Here is an 18,011-nt window from a genome sequence, read left to right on the forward strand (position 1 = left end):
TCGAAACTTTATGCTTCTTTACGTTACAATTTTATGTTGTGCTTATAGTTTGGTCAGGTTTTGGCACAAACAACACTTTGATAGGGTTAGGAAAAGAGCCTGTTTTGGCTTACCAGATTCTGTCACCACAAAGACATCTGGAAATTGTCACGACGTCTCATTAAAAATATGCCACTAACACGCTGGAAAATGTACTGACGTATTATAAAAAAATGTTCAGTGGTTTCATGCTTACAAATGTTGAAACACTGTCTGGAACAGTCGTCTCTCACTTGACAGCCATCTTGCCTAGCTGTCACGGCACCATCATCCCCTCCACCTTCTGAAATGACAGTCAGCTGATATACATGTAATCTGAACATGATATGACACGTATTGTAGAATTGTTAGTATGATAGGTATGAAACGTATACATGTTATGTATCTGTGGTTTGCAGAAACCTAAAATGCAAACATTTTAATTTGGCAAATGGGCTGGAGTAACGGGGACATTGTTCTTTAAAAAGAGATGTTTCAATTGCTGAGAGCGCTCACAGACATTGCACTGGGATGTCAAAGATATCTCAAAATATGGACAATTATAACCACAACTGCCTGCATGGCTGCAAACCACTGGAGGTAAGACAGACTGTATGTTTCTATGTACCGAATATATTGCTTAGATGTCTGCTGTAGCTGCACCTTGCTGCACTTGTGAAAATGTTGTCTCACCCCTCTTTACTGCTCTAACAACTGCTACCATTCACTGACGCTGCCGCAGGACCTCCAGGCCTTTAGGACATTCTCCTTTTTGCATCTTTAGTCTCTCTCTCTGGTTGGTCTCTCCACCCCTCTGTGACCTGGGGATGAACGCACCAATGAGGAGCCTCACAGTGAGTCCCCCTGGTCCTCCTCCACCCCATCTTCCTTTTTTCCACAACACCTCAGTCACTCACTCACTCACTCACTCACTCCCAGAGTGTGTCGCATATATGCCTTGATGTCAGACGTGGTGGGCATTTCTGTCTCTATGAGCGTATTGTAGATGTGGGTAGTGTACTGTACACCATATAAGCCATGATGTTGACTAACTGTTGTGTGTTATTTACAGGGTATGCCTGATCGCATGTTATGTGCAGTGCTGGAGCAATTTCAGCTTTACTTTTCCCTTTGGTATGTGCGCTTTGTCTCCATTCAGAGTGTCATTTCTTGTGTTCTTATGTCAGAAACAGCCTGTACACTTTTGTTTTTTCTGCATTCACACGTGCACACAAACATATATACAATCATGGACACACACAGGTAACACCAGATCACACCACGTCACACTGTACAGTAAGTTGCAAAGCTTAATCTACTGGCACCTTGGTGTCCAGTATGATGAAGATCACTTGTGATCTTTTCAAATGGTAAGTTACTGGAGCTGTTCCTATGTGGATACACTTGTCCTGTGTTCCATGTGTGCTACGTTGTGTATCACGGTGGCCATTCAACAATGCAACACATGTTTAATTCTAAAGTACATATCCCGTTCTGGCAATTCAAGTCAGGGTAGTTTATTTTGCTGAATGCACATCACAGAATAATAAGGCTTAACACTACATTCAGTTACATCCAAAAGACACTATTGATACACATTTTATTTAATACTATATTTAAGTATTGGCTAAGCTTTGTACAGTTATTCATTTGTTTAAGAAGTGCTATGGTATAACTCATTTACTGTTAAAGTGGCCATATCTGCCAGAAAAAGTGCCTCGCCTCTGAGTACTGTGTGTACTGCATTAAGTACACATTAATATTTATTTATTTAGATTATAATACACATGATTGAAGTTATAAAAAAATAGAACTTCCACTGCCCAGACTTGGATGCAGCCAGAGTGTTCTCCTGTTCCTCATGTAGCTTTGGTCACTGTGTGGTCCGCCTTCCTCTCTCTGTCAGATCCACTCTCTGTATAGCACAGCAAGCCCCAGCATGCTGAAGAGGAAACAGAGCTCACGGGTCGAGGCCCAGCCCATGACCGACTTTGGGCCGGATGAGACCCTCGCAGACAGTGCTGACATCTTCTGGATCAATAAACCAGTAAGTGTACTAACTTGCATGTGTGTTAATACAACACATTTATTTTCTCTTACCTGTAGTGCTCTTTATCCATCTAGATTATTTTGGTGTGAGTTGCTGAGTTTTGGAGAAATCAGCCTTAGAGATGTGTGCCTTCTCTCAAATATAATGGAACCAGATGGCACTCTAACTCAACAGCAATGTCTCTTTCCAGAAATCACAACCCGGTTACTGAAGATCTACAGAGCTTGTTGTGAGCAGTTTCATGTACAAACTATTTTCTTTATGCTGAAAGGCAATTGCCAACTGAGGAATAGTTCCCTAAGCGCAGTGATACAGTTGGCAGGTTTTTTTCAGTAGAAAGAAATTTGTTTCCTACATGAAACTACTCACAACAAGGTCTGTGGATTACCTTGAGTAACGAGGTAAGGATTTCTAGAAAGAGCCATTGTGATTTGAGTTTTTCAAATGTATTTTTTTTTGGGTGCTTTGAGCACCACAAGAGTGCTATCTAGTTGTATTATGTTGGAGAGAAGGATACCGCCTATTTGGGTTGAACTGCCCCTTTAAGTCACACTTGCTGATGTATCTCCCTTCATAATTTGTTTCTAAAAATATGGCGAGAATATTAATAAAGCTTGACAGCGAAGAATATAACAATATCCTTTTTAAGCACCGTTATTTCTTCTTTTGTCCTCTTCCTCCAGTGGGTGCACACTCTTCTGCGGGCCTGTGCCATCATCAGTGTCATCTCTGTGTGTATGAACACCCCCAAGACATTTGAGCATTACCCTCCGTTGCAGTATGTGACGTTCACTCTGGACACACTGCTCATGTTCCTCTACACCGCTGAGATGATTGCCAAGATGCACATCAGAGGAATCATCAAGGTAGCTGCTGACATGGTTACATTATGACATTACCAAAGTTAGGTGACAACAAGTTTTAAAAAATAGTGACACCATTTTTTGTTCCACAATACTGACACAATAAATACCAACAAAAGAAACACAAAATACTACAAACGTAAGAGTAAAATGCTGTTTCATTGTGACTTTGAAACTACTCACAAATGACACCCCACTGATCCATTGGGTGAATTTCTGAAAATAAATAGTTTTTTGATAGACAGGATGTTTTTTTTTTTCTAATCTGTTTATGTGGGCATTGTTTTCCTTTCGATCCTTGTATTTGTGGGCTAGCAGTATGTATCTCAAAAAAGGGACACTGAAGAGTTCATCTTCAGTATAGACATAACTTTTTAGCCAGTTTTTGCAAAATTTAGTGGACAAGGACAAAGTGAACCCCAATATCCACTGACCAAGTAGAGACCTGATTGACGCATTGACTGTATAACATGGATGAAGCTTCCAGGTCTGAAAAGTGAAGGTAATGTTGAAGTGCTTTCAACCTGTATTCTTTCTAATAGTCAGCAGAGGGTGTCTCCACCACCAAAAGAAGTCAGATGTATGTATGCTTATGAAAAAAAGACCCTACTTATCACTTGATTAAGTGCCTCAATAAACAGTATGGTCTCAGTCTTATTCAGTACATCATGATGTTCATTTTGTAAATCATAGTGGCTTTTCGAGTACAAACGACAATGCATATGCTTTATGGCGTGTCTACCTTGTGATTGACAAGTCGCTACTATGGTGTGCCTGTGTCCTGAGTCAGATCCAATTGGGATAGAGGTGTAGCAACACATATCCTCCCCAGCTTCACCCTCTTTTCCAAATATGATCACATATGACCAAACTTGAGGCTTCAGAACAGTAGTCAACAATCCAATGGGTGACGTCACAGTGGGTTTACACTTGGATTGACCACATATTGGTCCGTCATCTCAGTCGATAATATTCCGGGGTGTGGCCTTTTTGTGCTGCGTGGGATTTTAGTCACACTTTAAATTCATCCTCACTAGTAGTAATTAGCTGTAAATTCAGATGAATCAACACAATTCAAATCCTAGGTAGACAGATAATGTTCTATAGAAGCATCCAGGAACAGACAGCTGGCAGATGAAAGGCCCGTAATTACTGCCATAAAAAGTGTGGACAGCTTAATTGTCAAATCAAGGATAACAAGCAGGGAGGCACCGGAGGAGAATTGTCCTCCAGTGCATGACAATAGCGTGAAAGCGTGAACATTTCTTCTTCTTTTCGTTCTTGCAATGTTTCTTTTAGTTTTTTAAGGCAGATAAATCCAAGCTTTGTCTGTTAAATGGAGAGGTCAAATTCAACGTGATACACTCATCGCACATTTCTAGGTTTCTAAATTTTAAATCATTAGGTACTTAAATATGGATGAGAGTGGATGTATTTGACATGTCTATAACCTCAGTTATGGACACCGGAACGTTGTATTTTGTTGCCAGTTCATGAAAGTGCCCACACAAAACAAATGATCCCCATAGCCTGGTAAAGTAATTGCATGCTTTTGCTCTTGTCAGTGTGTGATCCAACATGGTAGAGTGTTTTCAAACACACCCTCCTATTTGCAGCTTCCTGTGGAAGACTGACCCCCTAAGAGCTTCTTACAGACTCTCTCTGTAAGTGGTAATTAAGCTGCCCATTTTTGCAGGCCCCATGACATTTCAGTTTGTTCACACTTCTGGGGCTTAATCATTTTAGTCTTATCATTTTAAAAATGCGGCTGTTTGAATATTGTGTTCTGTCAAAATGGACACAGATTCAGTTTGTTTTGTTTTCCTCGAACATTGCTATACCATTACTGTTTCACATGAAGGCTATCACGATAAAAGCTTCTGTGGCAGATTTTCAGGAGGCGATGGTGTGCACTTATGGGTAATTTTCAGAACCACGAGGGCTAGCATTATTAAAGCCTGAAAATATGACAGGATGTTTTCTAATTGGTAGAAAACATCAGCTTTGTTGAAAAATATGGCCTTGGATAGTGAAGATGTTCATATTCAGTTGTATATTTATTCATGTTGATATTTCTTGCTCCTGCTCTTCTTTTCCAATTTTTCTCTTTTTTGACCTTTTTGTCTCACCGTTGATGTCTCCTCTCGCTCTGCTTCTCTCTGCACAGGGGGATAACTCCTATGTCAAGGATCGCTGGTGTGTGTTTGATGGATTCATGGTGTTTTTCATCTGGGTGTCCCTGGTGCTGCAGGTATATTGCAACATTTCTTATTACAAGTTTTTCTGCAATTGCCATTCTTTTTCAAATTCCAAATTCCATTCTTGTACAGCTTGACGTCAGAAAGTTAAATTCTAGAAGCCGGTTTTGACCTCAACCACTATCCATTTCTATCTTTTAGGTGTTTGAAATAGCAGAGCTTGTGGATCAGATGTCTCCATGGGGAATGTTGAGGATACCCCGAGCGCTCATTATGATCCGGGCCTTCAGGATCTACTTCCGCTTTGAGCTTCCTCGCTCCCGCATCACTAACATTCTGAAGTACAAAACTGTCATGAGTATTTCTCTTTAATATGTTATGTGTCAAAGTTCTACCTGAAAAAAATATAGCATTTATATGTGCCATTCTCAACTCTTCTGCTTTACAGGCGATCAGGAGAACAGATCTGGAGTGTCTCCATCTTCCTGCTGTTTTTCCTCCTGCTTTATGGAATTCTGGGAGTTCAAATGTTTGGAACATTCAACCATCACTGCGTTACAAATGAAACACAGAAAAAGTAAGATCCAAGTTACCTGTTTCAACTAAGCAGTGTGACTGAACTGTCATCCTGTGGCTCTTTAATTAACATTTTTAGTTGCAATGATGGAGGCCGTCTTTCCTTGCTTTTATGGAAGTGACTTTAGAAGCTAGAGGATATGTAGATTGAGTGTCTGTTTTTAAGTATATGGACTAGGGCCAACATTTAGTGAAAAACATCAAAGCAAAGCTGCATTAGTACAAACACAAGGTACTGATATATGCTAGCCTGAATGCATTCAGCCAGACATTTAATCGGTGCATTACAGGGTATCAAAGTCCATCAAAGGTAATTCACTTGCAAGCATATTTGATCAAAACATAAATAGCCCATGACTACTGCTACTATGAAATATGAAATGTGCTGTCGGCTCAATCATCAGTGTTGAGAGTTTTTCCTGCAGACTATGTGCTCACTAGTATATGTTACTTGTTAGTTAATGAGGTTGGTTTTCAGAGCTGGTAGCTTGTAAAGCTGCAAAAGTTAGTTGATTAATGGCTAAAACAAACGAAAAACAATTAATTTCCTATTATTTTGTCAACTGATTAATTGTTCCAGTCATTTTTCGAGCTTAAATGTCAAACATTTGCTGGTTCCAGCTTCTTAACTGTAAGGATTTACTACTTTTCTTTATGACAGTGAATAAAGAATCTTTGGGTTTTGGACTGTTGGTTGCACAAAAGAAGCAATTTGAAGATGTCATTTTGTTTTTATGACAATTTATGGATGAAACAGTTAAAACAATTGTAAAATAATTGGCAGATTTATTGATAATGAGAGTAATCACTTAGCTTGTTTTACAATCTGCCCATGCAAAACACTGCTAAGGGTCTGCACAATCCAAATGCCAATGTTACATATCATATATCCAATATATTATTTATTCTTTTGGGCTCTTTTGTATTTATTTCATAGTCTACCATTTCTTATATTTCTAACAGAAATAAAGCTTTGGCAACCCCTTTAGGATATTGGATATAGGATATGTTATGAAAATGGATCTTCTTGTACAACAAAAGACAAAGATAGAACAGTGTGTGGAATAAGAAACTTCAAAGAAGCATCCACCTCGTACTTGTCTGGCCTCGTTACTTGCCCCCCTCTCAGGTTTGTGTAACTGACAGACCCAACAATATTTCCCTCTTGCAAAAAACTTCAAATGGTGTCCTGTTTACGCACCACGCTGTGACATCCTGCTTTAATTAATCACTGCAAAGCAAATCAATGATGGGTCAGCTTGATCAGTCAGTAACTGTCACCTGCTGAGCTGAGTCTGACACATCCTGACAGCCTCTCATCTTGTGTGATCAGTTTGGTGTGACCGTCTAAGCAGTGGCCTCACACATTAAATTGGCTTTTTTTATGTGGAGCAGCAGCTCTGCACAATATTCTGTCTTACCCAGTATTCAGCTGTTTTGGTCAGGTTTTTTTTTCAGGGCTGTCAAAATAATGCGTTAATTTCGATTAATTAATTACAGAAAAAATAAACTGTTAAAATAAAAATAACGCGGATGAATCGCGCTTTATGACGCCCCTTGACCTTATGTCACTGAACACGTTCCACAGCAGCTTTGTAAACATGATGGAGGCAGATAACTAAATGCCCGCCTCCTCACCCACACCCGCTCCCGTGAACATATCAGCCCCGTACTCCAAAACCTTCACTGGCTCCCTGTCCCACACCGAATCAACTTCAAGCTCCTCCTACTCACCCATAAAGCCCTCCACAACCAGGCCCCTCCCTACCTCACGGACATGCTCCAACACCACACTCCTTCTCGAAACCTCAGATCCTCAGACGCTAACCTTCTCTCACCCCCCCTCAGGACCAAGCACCGTACCTGGGGGGACAGAGCCTTCTCCATTGCTGCCCCCTCCCTCTGGAATTCCCTCCCCAAACACATCCGCGACTGCCCAGACTCATCCACCTTCAAGTCATTACTCAAAACCCACCTCTTCAAATCCGCTTTTCATTTGCACCCGTAGCTGTCTGTTGTCCTCAACCTGTTCTCCCTAAAAACCTACACAGATCCATATCCTTCATACATTGTTCTTTTTCTACATATTTCTCCTTTATCGCACCATGCACTTGATTTTATGCACCATGCACTTGATTTTATGTATTCTTGTATGTATTCTATTCTTGTAAAGTGTCTTTGAGAGTTTTTAAAAGCGCTGTACAAATAAAATGTATTATTATTATTATTATTAAATGCTGCTGAGCATACTGAATGGAAAGATCCCACTCCAGCCAGTGTTTCCAACTGTTAAATGGTTAACATTCTTTATCAAACCAAGAATGGGCTGTGGTTAATAGTCGGATGTTATACCATCCCTACCAGACACTGTCGTTTCAGTATGATAAACATCATTAGCATGGATAGCACAGATACAGATAGCATGGATATAAGCAGGGCGCTCTGAGCTCTCCACTCACTCACTATAAATTGCTCTGTTCTTAAAGGAGCCACACCACTCTTTAACACCAGAGGCAAAGCTTGGTGGATGACATAAAAGTTCCAGATTCTACTGTCGTCCATCCCATTTTAGCGACAGCTTGATTTTTTTAAAGTTTGATCACAAAATTAAGTTATTTGTCAAAAATTGTAAAACAATAAAAATACCAAAACACACTGAAGTGGGACTTCAAAAAACACCCAAATTGAACTGTTGACAGGAGCACCGTTATATGCAACTTACGCAGCAAAAACCATCGGAGTACTACAAGCTTAAAATATCACCTCCTTTTGAAGTTTAAAATGTCTATTTATTATTGATTCAGTCATCTAGCAAAATACATTTGCTTTTAAATACTTTTAAATGCTTATGGCAAATTTTGGCATATGTGATGAATTTCGATTAATTCATCACAAAGCTTGTAATTAACAGTGTTTGAGTTGTTGTGTTTCCTGCTGCAAGAATATGCTGAACTCCAGATCAGCATATTCTTGTGGGCAGGTGAGAACATACACTATGGTCACATTGTAGCATTTTTCAGGGGAAAATTGTTAAATTATTCAATTAAAATACTCATTGGTGTTTAATTTAAGGACCCTACGTTTTAGTTGTCTTTAATTTTAGGTGTCTAATTTTAATTAAAGGGAAATTAACAGTATTTTAAATGTTAAAATTCTATAAAAACCCATGGGTATCAACATTAGGAAATATGTGGTATTGGGGAGGTGTGACAGTATGTTACAAAATCAATCAATGTATTTAAACGTATTTATTAAGGTTTTTGAATTGGAATTGAATATTTCACTTGAGGATGATGATGGTATGATACAGAGAACAGAAAAAATGGGGGAAGCGACCATCATGGCTAAAGCCCCAGGCTGCAGGGAGAGCTAACACTAATTATAATAATTAAAATTTCCTACATTGTTCAGCCTGTGTATTAAGCTCATCCCTGCTCAACAGTACCCATCTATCTCTCCTTACTGATTGTGTGCCTAAGCACCCTAGGGACACTGCATACATTGACCATTAGTAACAGGAGAGATAGCTCTCGACATTCTCACGTTTGTAGCTCTGACATTTCTCTATATCATCATTCCAAAAGTGGCGTGGCAGCTGCGTATCTAATTTGTTTGCTGCTGTGATTTTTCTAAATCCCTCATATATACATGCTTCTAATGGGATATTTTAGAAATATGTCACACGAGGACTGATGTGTCTAATCTCTATCTGCCCTTGGCACAAAGTCAAAGCTCCCTCGCTTTTGAGACACACGGGATTTGATTGAAATTGGGGAAAAAATAGCAGGGGAGACATTTTCTGCTATGGATATTAGATGAAAATGGCTTTGGATTTGTGAACAGAGTAGGGTCTCCTCTTCTGAATGTCAAGATTTCTGCAATTGACCTCATCGCTATTTAAGTTCATTGCATGAATGACATTCATAGATGTACAGATGTGCAGTATGGATTAGATGTACTGAACATGAGGATGACATTTGTGTTTTGTAGATTTCTTTAAAGGGACATTGTGGTATGTGTGTTTGAGGGCTATTCTAAATACAAAAATCTTTTTCGCTTTTTTTTTAAAAAAAGACAAATTATTGCTACAGTGTAAACAAATGAATGCTTGATCATTGTTAAAGTTATTAGATATTTTAACCAATTAATGTAATAGTAAAATTATAACGGATGTAGGCATGTCTCATGACATGACATAAAAAAACATATTATTTAGTTTGATTTCAAATTGTATGTTAGTATGTTCCTTCATGTGCTGAACCCACTGATTCTGAATATCGTGTGTCAAAAAGAGGTGGTTGGTAGCTGAGCTGGCCAGAGGTTATTGACAGAACCTCACATCTTCAATTATGCAAAGCTTTACAAATTAATCTTGGTTCGATCAAGTTAGCAATTCAGAAAAACCAACCATAAATAATTTCTTATCACTGACATGTTTTGATTTTCATTTCACTCACCAAATTATTAATATCACGTTATTACTGGACATTTGGTCTCTCATTTGAGGCTTCATTTGTCTCCCTTTTGTCATCAAGAGAGCGATTTCTTTGATAAGACAGAGTGGTATTATTCAGCCCAGTATAATTTGCTTTATCGGGATTCATCACTATGCCTCTGATTGCCCTTTGTGATAGTGCAATAAATTATCCCCTCTGATCCTGTACCCCTTAATAAACAATTTGGATGAATGTCTGGGCAGCCAATTTGAAGGCATTAATTTTCATTAGAGGAATCAAGCAGCTCCTGGAATAACACCTGTGGCTAAAAGACAGGGAGACAGGGAGAGAGGGAGGAGGGGCAATGTGTGTATGTACTCTATATGTGTGTGCGCTCAGGCAAATACGATGCAAACATACACAGGTTAATATTGCCTGTGCAATACAAAGACAGGACGCGGAAAGTAAAACATGATACATGAGGATATAATCTACAAGATAAAACGAGAAATGACTAACCAAAAACCTAAACCATGACAACACTGCACACATACCACTGAGTAATTTTTTTCCTGTTTTTCTTTTGGTCAGTGAAGTGACATGGAACAGCTTGGCCATCCCAGATACCCATTGTTCTCCTGATGGGGAGGGCTATCAGTGTCCTTATGGCTTCAAATGTGTGGACCTGGAAGAGCTGGGCCTCAGCCGACAGGAGCTCGGCTATAGTGGCTTCAATGAACTGGGTATGAACTGGACGCTAATATTTCTTCATTCAAACTGTCTGTCTGTAACAACAAACACATCCAATTCCATGAAGTGCTTTATGTTTTCCTTTATTTTTCACATATTAATTTATAGTATATTTTGTTTAGAAATGTGAAAGAATGACTCTGTGTGAGAACTAATGTGCTGTATGTGCCGGCTTTGGCACGAAGTTGCGTCATTCAGCAGTATCCTGCATTCTTATCAGCTGAATGGTTCTTAAATCCAGTGTCAGTGCACAGTGCAGCGCCCTAATCTGTAGATAGCCGTGAAGGAGAGTGAGTGCTTCACAGTAAACAGTACTTTAATTTAGACATTCTAGACTGGATTATAGCACATTCAGTGCCATTTGCAGCCTACATGTGATGGTCTATCAAAACACTATAGATATTCATCTATGTTTTAGTGTCTTCTAGTGAAGCTTGAAGTGCATTGTCGGAAAACTCTCCAAAAATTAGTTTACTGAGGATTGAGATGTACTGTTCTTATTGTCATCCATACAGAAGGAATAGGCCATTCATGAAAATACAGAAACTGTGATAGCTTAGTAACTAATTCTAGCCCCGATACCCAGAATCCCTGTGGCGCCCATTCAGAGCTGTTAAGACTATAATTGTAAAACAATGATAGGATATGCTTAATTAATGGTTAAATTGGAAGATTCCAACTGCTGCGACTGATCTTCCAGCTACAACTTAACTTAACTCAGTTACACTTGACAGCTGCTGTCAGCTGCTGGTTACCGCTCTTAAAATTATGTACAGAAAGACAAGGACACGGTTTACTTACAGTCGTTTTAAACAGTTGGAGTGGTGTTTCTATCCCGATTAAATCATCTTTGGCTGAGTGTTAAAATTACAGACAGTTCATTTGCGGAGAGCACATTAAGGAGAAAACAGCCAAGAATTTCATTTTTTAGATTGGCCAAGCAACAGAATTTATCTTAATTAGCTACATCTCACCAAATTTGTCAGTGACAGTGACAAAGACATGCATCAAAGATAATTTCATCAGATTAATCAGTCTGCCAAACTTTAAGGCGTGTCATTGTAATAAAGGGAACTATGAGCATATGAAAGGATTCCTTTATTTTTCATCCTGTAACCTGTCAGAAAATGTCCATTCATTATAGATAAAAAGAGAGACTCAAGGTATTGTCTTTTCCGAAAGGCTTAGTCTGAAGGGAAGCATGATAATTGATGTGAGGCTCATGGACCTTGGCTGTGTTAAGCAAAAGACCAATACTGACACTTGTTTCAATAACAGCGTCTGCTTTTCATGTCACTGACTCCTCTGCCTGCCTTCCTTTAGGTACCAGTATCTTTACTGTGTATGAGGCTGCATCACAGGAGGGCTGGGTGTTCCTCATGTACAGAGCCATTGACAGTTTTCCTCGCTGGCGCTCCTACTTCTACTTTATAACTCTCATCTTCTTCTTGGCATGGCTCGTCAAGGTGAGAGCCAGTATCTCACTACTGCACTTTTCAAAATGCTTTCAGCTCCCACAGCATGGCAACAGGGGATGGCTGAACACTGAAAGGTTTTGGTTAATTGACATAACTTAATCTTTCACTGAAAAACATAACGATTTCCCCTTGTTAGTAGAATGTTCTCTGGCTAATGAGAGAATGAATGTCACGTCACTTATAGTGAAAGGAAGCCAAGAGATGAACCTGCACTTAGTCATTTATTTTAAATTGTCACAACATTCTTTCTCTCTCACTGTCTCTCTGTCACTCGCTCTGTATTTTTCTCTTTTCCAGAATGTGTTCATTGCAGTCATCATCGAGACTTTCGCTGAGATCAGAGTGCAGTTTCAGCAGATGTGGGGCTCAAGGAGCAGCACCACCTCTACTGCTACAACACAGGTACAACCATCACACTCACAGATAAACAAGCTGACAAAGTTGTGCCACACGGACAACATTGTGTGATGCCTAAAACTGACTTGATTCTAAACATTTGTTGAACGCTGGTCATCTTGGTACACAGCGCAAAAATAAAATCTGTTCATTCATCAAAATTCAGTTCATCAATGTTGCATGAATTCTGAAGAATCAAAGGAATGGACACAAACACATTTTGACAGGAATGGCTTTATTAAGGGTGCAAGAGTGCATGATCATCAATAAATACCTCAACTAACATCAAAATTGGCTTAAGGCCCATAGACCACACGATGTTAGCTATAAGATAAAACTGCCTCAATAATAATAGGCCATAACAGTTTTAAATTAATACTGATGCTTCTATATGACCTACATAACATCAAAAAAAGAGTTCTTCTTAATGCTCGTCACCAGTCGGATTTGGATTTATCCGGTTTGGATAAGTCATAAAACGAAAAAAATTTTTTTATGGTGGGATGCTTAAGATGAATTGACTTTACTTTGTTTCACCGTCCTCATATTACAATTACTAATCTTACATAAAAAGATACAATAACCTCATTGCTAAGCCTCCTGCATCAACTGTGTTTAAAAAACAAGTTTTGTCTTTCTTTCACTCACTTTCAGAAGAGATGCACATGCTTGTCAGATCATCATATTTATGACAGACGGCAGAGGTGCTCATACCACTTTTGTCCTTAGGGGCCGGGAGAATCAACAAAACTGCTTTAATTAGGCAGATTAGTCAGAATTATTCAGCCACCTGAGAAGCAGGTACACAGGTGGTGGGCAAAGGCTTGGTTCATACAGTCCTTGTGATTTGAAATGTCAACTCTCTGAGGAAAGAGGACTCACACTCACACTATGCATTGCACCACCTCTAGAACAGAACTCTTGAACAAGGGATGGACTTTTTTGGAGATGACCAGGGTGCGGGGCATTAGACTGGTGTGGCTATATGCCATGGATGAACAATTAATGTCATGATCACAGTGGCTTGGAAGGGTGCCAGATAGACCAGGTAAACCAAAAAATGTAGTCAGGGTGATCTTGAAATGTCTGGTTGAAGTTCTTATCGCCAAGGACTTCACTTGAGACAGCAGTGAAGGAAGATCTATGGCTCTGTATCTGTTTTTGTTTTCCATGGAAGCATTCCCATGGTAATGCAAAGTGGTAGAGAATGTTCACTCGGGTGACCTCTGTCTTTTGTCGATTGAATGCATTAGCTTGCTTCATCAGACCATTGCCACCAGCTGAATGTAAAACATTTGGGATCAAAGTCAACTCTGATGTCATGGTATTCTGTCCACAAATGATGGATTGCCTTTTTTTGGTTGGGAGTAAGTTACTCAGGTAAAGGACTTATAGGGTTTTTTCAAAAGTAAGGGCAAGATAAAGCGAGCAGAGTAGTGCATCACCAACAGGAAAGAACTCACTTCTGTGGTAAAGAGCGAGCTGAACCTGGAAGGTAAACTTTTGATTCATCAGTCTGTACTCCAGTCACTCTTAAAGGTCACTGGCTCTGGGCAGTAACTGAAATGTGATTGAAGATGCAAGTGGCTGAAATTAGTTTATGTCACTCTGGTATCACCCTTAGGGACAAGGTAAGGAGGCTGGACCTCTGGAAGGAGCTTGGCTTTCCTTGGTATTTGGGCGTCTTATCAGGATACTTTCTTTTAGAGGTATTCTAGGTAAGGCTAACTGAAAGAAGACCTTGGGTAGACCCAGGACCAACTAGAGGGATACTCTCTTCAGGGGTCCACCAGTATGAGCTGGAGGATGTGCCTTGGTCGAAGGACACGTGGGCTACCGGGCTTAGCCTTACTTTGCATAGGGTCATGAAATCTTATGTGATCGACCTTGTATAGTAGCAGTGTTGGCAGTGGCAAGTTAGTTATTTCAAAAATGTATTAAAGATAAAGGTAGATTATATTTTACAATAGTTTGTCTGCATTATTTATTAAAAGCATAAAGTGGTAGGTACATGGCTTAGGGGTTAAGACACTGACCCTTACATCCCGCTCCTTCATTTCCTGTCCTCTCTCTATTATTGCTATCTAATTAAGGAATACATTGCTTCCAAAATAATTTGATACAACAAGATAGCCAAGGTTGCAGGACTTGTTTCAGTTTCTTAAAAAGTAACTGAAACAAGTCCAGTTGCGTACGATACAGCACTTGTCATTACAAGATTGTCACCTCAAAAAGTCTTACTCCAGTTTTCAGTGATTGTAGAGTGTCATGGTTATAGAAGGATTTACTGTACACTAAAGAGAGATAATAAGTAATGTTGACAGACCTTATGGTCCAAAAAATATATTCAGTCTCATAAAGAAATGATTTGGGTGAGGGTAAAGCAATAATAATAAAATGGTTTGACAGTTTTTGGAGGTTCTATAAATGCCTGTAGATTCCTCACCATCTTTCAGTCTAGAATGACCCATTTATGTCAGTGATTATTGTTGGCTTGACATTTTGTTCAAGTTTGAACGTTTAGCTGTCTTACAAATGTCCCGTTAGGTATGAAAGGAGATATTACTCAGGTCTTGATTAATGCTTCTATTTGTCTTGATGTGACAGGCATTTGATTGCCTCTTCAACACTTACAGTGCACACTGGGTTGACGAAGATTGTTGGGAAGTGGGTTTGAGGCAAAGAAAATTAGACGAGAAAGTATCTCGTAAAATGTATGATTTGTGATTACATTGCATTTGAAAACTGCGAAGATAAGGAGGCAGAAAATTAGAGATAATACTTGTGTCAGAGCTGAATGGCTTTAAAATTCACACAAAAAATATAAAACTACATTATGACAGTCGCCAATTAAAACACTAATGAATACAACAATAAATAAAGAATATTGTGGGGTGATGTATGATTCTGTCTTTGTATTTAGCAGATATTTGTTGATTGAAAAGAAAGCTTTGCCCTGTCACCGATGCATATCTTTTGGATTGTATTTGCTAACAATCCAAAATCCCTTTTAAACATTTGACATTTTGAATGATAATGGAGACGAGCAGTGAACTGTTTTCTGTGCTGTTATTCCCTCTCAGTCATTAGAATGATATATCTTGAGAAAACATGAGGCTAAAACCTCTGTTACTTCAATCATGATGGAAAACAGACTGGTGCCACTGGCATGTATATGCGGCTATGACCTTGAAAACAATTAGTCTTTCTTTTCATTATCAAAATTAATTGTAATCACATCGTCATGCCCCAATCTTTATCTTAGAGGGGGGAAAACTAATTAGCTGTGGTGTTAACACTTAACTGTCAATCACAGAGGCTGAAACAATAAGCTCCCCACTTCTTGCTCCCTAGAGAGAAAGGTTGGTTTAAGGTGGCCCTGGGAGACACAGCCCGTGCCACACTCCCCATTCAATGACTTTGCTATACTGTCTCCAGATTATTAAGGCTTTTAATAGAGATTAGGCTGTAAAGCCTAACTGTGTTGATAAAATGACAATGAATATTAAATCCACTTTGTTTCACAGGATAAGGCTTTTTGTTCTGTATTTTGAAGAGTTGAGTTGTAATTAAGGGCTGAACTTGAGGTTGAATTACACTGAAGTCTACTTTGGTTTGTCTGAAGTTCAAAGATATCAACTGTTTGACATCAACATTGTAGATTATTTTATCTTTGTCATGTTATATTAAAACAAGATGGTGATGCATAACTGTTATGGATTGGGCACTGTTGGCCTGCTGAGATGTGCTAGGCAGAAATGAATAAAATCCATTTTAAATTTCACTCAGTTCTCACAGTTGGATTGTTTGTCATTCTCAGCATTTCAGAAAGTATTAATGATCCTCAGTGAAGTAAATCACTGCCTAGTGCACAGAGAAATGTCAAGGGAATATTTAAGGACGTTGCAAAACAGTTTCCGTTTGTGGTTTCTACCTCCCATATGCCAGATATAACTTTGACATTGGACTATTATGTAAAATCTGGATTATATGGAGTTCAGTGGCAACGTTCTTTTTTCCCTCAACTTTGATCCAGACTGAAATATGTCAACAAATGTAACCATTTATGGTCCCCAGAGGATTAATCCAATTGACTTTGCTAATCCCATGACTTTTACCCTTGCAGATCAATGTTCTTACTTATTCTGTAAAATATCTTTCACGATTCCCAGATGATGAATCCTAATAACATGGATGATCCTCTGACTTTTCATCTAGGAACACCATGAGATTGGCATGCTTTTTGGTTGAAATCTCCAAAAACCATCAGGTCAAAATTTACATTTATCCAAATGCTAACTTTATGGCTAAATACAAGCAAAACTAAAAACATTCTCATCAGCCTCAACTGGACTCTCTGTTGTACAACTTGCAAATGTTAGCATGCTAACATCCTAAACTAATATGGTAAAGATGGTAAACTATATCTGCAAAACATTTGCATGTAAGGATTGCCATTTTGAGCATGTTAGTATGCAGACCACCAACCGTGGTATTGATGCTAAAATTTTCCCTGCGGCCCAAAAAGCATTTTCCCCATAGACCACCATTAGAAAAGAGATGCCTGTAACACTGTTTGCAGGAAACCTCAAACTGCAAACAAGGTCAATAATGATTTTATATCTCTTCAAGCCCGAATGCGAATCAAATCTATGATGTCACATTTAATGGGCTGCATACCCAGGGGGTAAACCTGGAAGCTACAAAACCTTCTAGCATATGCCCGAGGCAAGCAATTCTCATTGGACCAAGTAGGCACCAACTTTGCATTTGGTTTATAGTTCTTCTTATAAATCTCTGACACATTAACATTCATTTTATATCACTGCTGTGCCAGTCTCATCCAGCCTCTAGCTTGGCTGTAGACGGTTGGTCTTGGTAAAATATTAGCAAGTGGCAACTATACCTTACGGCAAGGTTAGGCAACTAGCGGAAACTAACACTAACAAGTTCACTCTACTACTAAATTAAAGTTCACTTAATTATAGGGTGAATCAGATTTTAAAAAACTAATTGTCATTATAGTGCTTATTACTAAGTAGTTTGTGTTCGTTCTTAGAAGAATGATTGATATTCATGAGTGAGCCAGCTGTCTTGTGAGTTTAAAAGTCTCCGCTGCTGGTTTGTTTTTATTTCTGGTGTTAGGTCCTTAGGCCTACATACTGTATTTAGTAGCTATCGTGCTGTTTTGGTGTGGGCATGAATCTCTCTGTGTGTGATGCCTTCAGCTTTTTTCTTTTGTGGCC

The 18,011-nt window shown here is 39.1% G+C and overlaps 1 protein-coding gene across 1 annotated transcript in view; it reads left to right on the plus strand.

The window, feature by feature from the left end:
- Positions 1-1,110: 1,110 nt before the first annotated feature.
- Positions 1,111-18,011, plus strand: part of nalcn (sodium leak channel, non-selective) — an 80,949-nt gene continuing 64,048 nt past the window's right edge. Inside the window, exons 1-9 of the mRNA XM_073473909.1 lie at positions 1,111-1,152; positions 1,925-2,065; positions 2,752-2,934; positions 5,099-5,182; positions 5,331-5,470; positions 5,578-5,706; positions 10,733-10,884; positions 12,215-12,357; positions 12,667-12,771. Of these exons, the coding sequence (XP_073330010.1) occupies positions 1,111-1,152; positions 1,925-2,065; positions 2,752-2,934; positions 5,099-5,182; positions 5,331-5,470; positions 5,578-5,706; positions 10,733-10,884; positions 12,215-12,357; positions 12,667-12,771 (1,119 nt within the window). The remainder of the gene's footprint in view (positions 1,153-1,924; positions 2,066-2,751; positions 2,935-5,098; positions 5,183-5,330; positions 5,471-5,577; positions 5,707-10,732; positions 10,885-12,214; positions 12,358-12,666; positions 12,772-18,011) is intronic.

This window comes from Pagrus major, chromosome 9 (assembly GCF_040436345.1).
Source record: "Pagrus major chromosome 9, Pma_NU_1.0".
In the NCBI taxonomy this organism is placed as follows: Eukaryota; Metazoa; Chordata; class Actinopteri; order Spariformes; family Sparidae; genus Pagrus; species Pagrus major.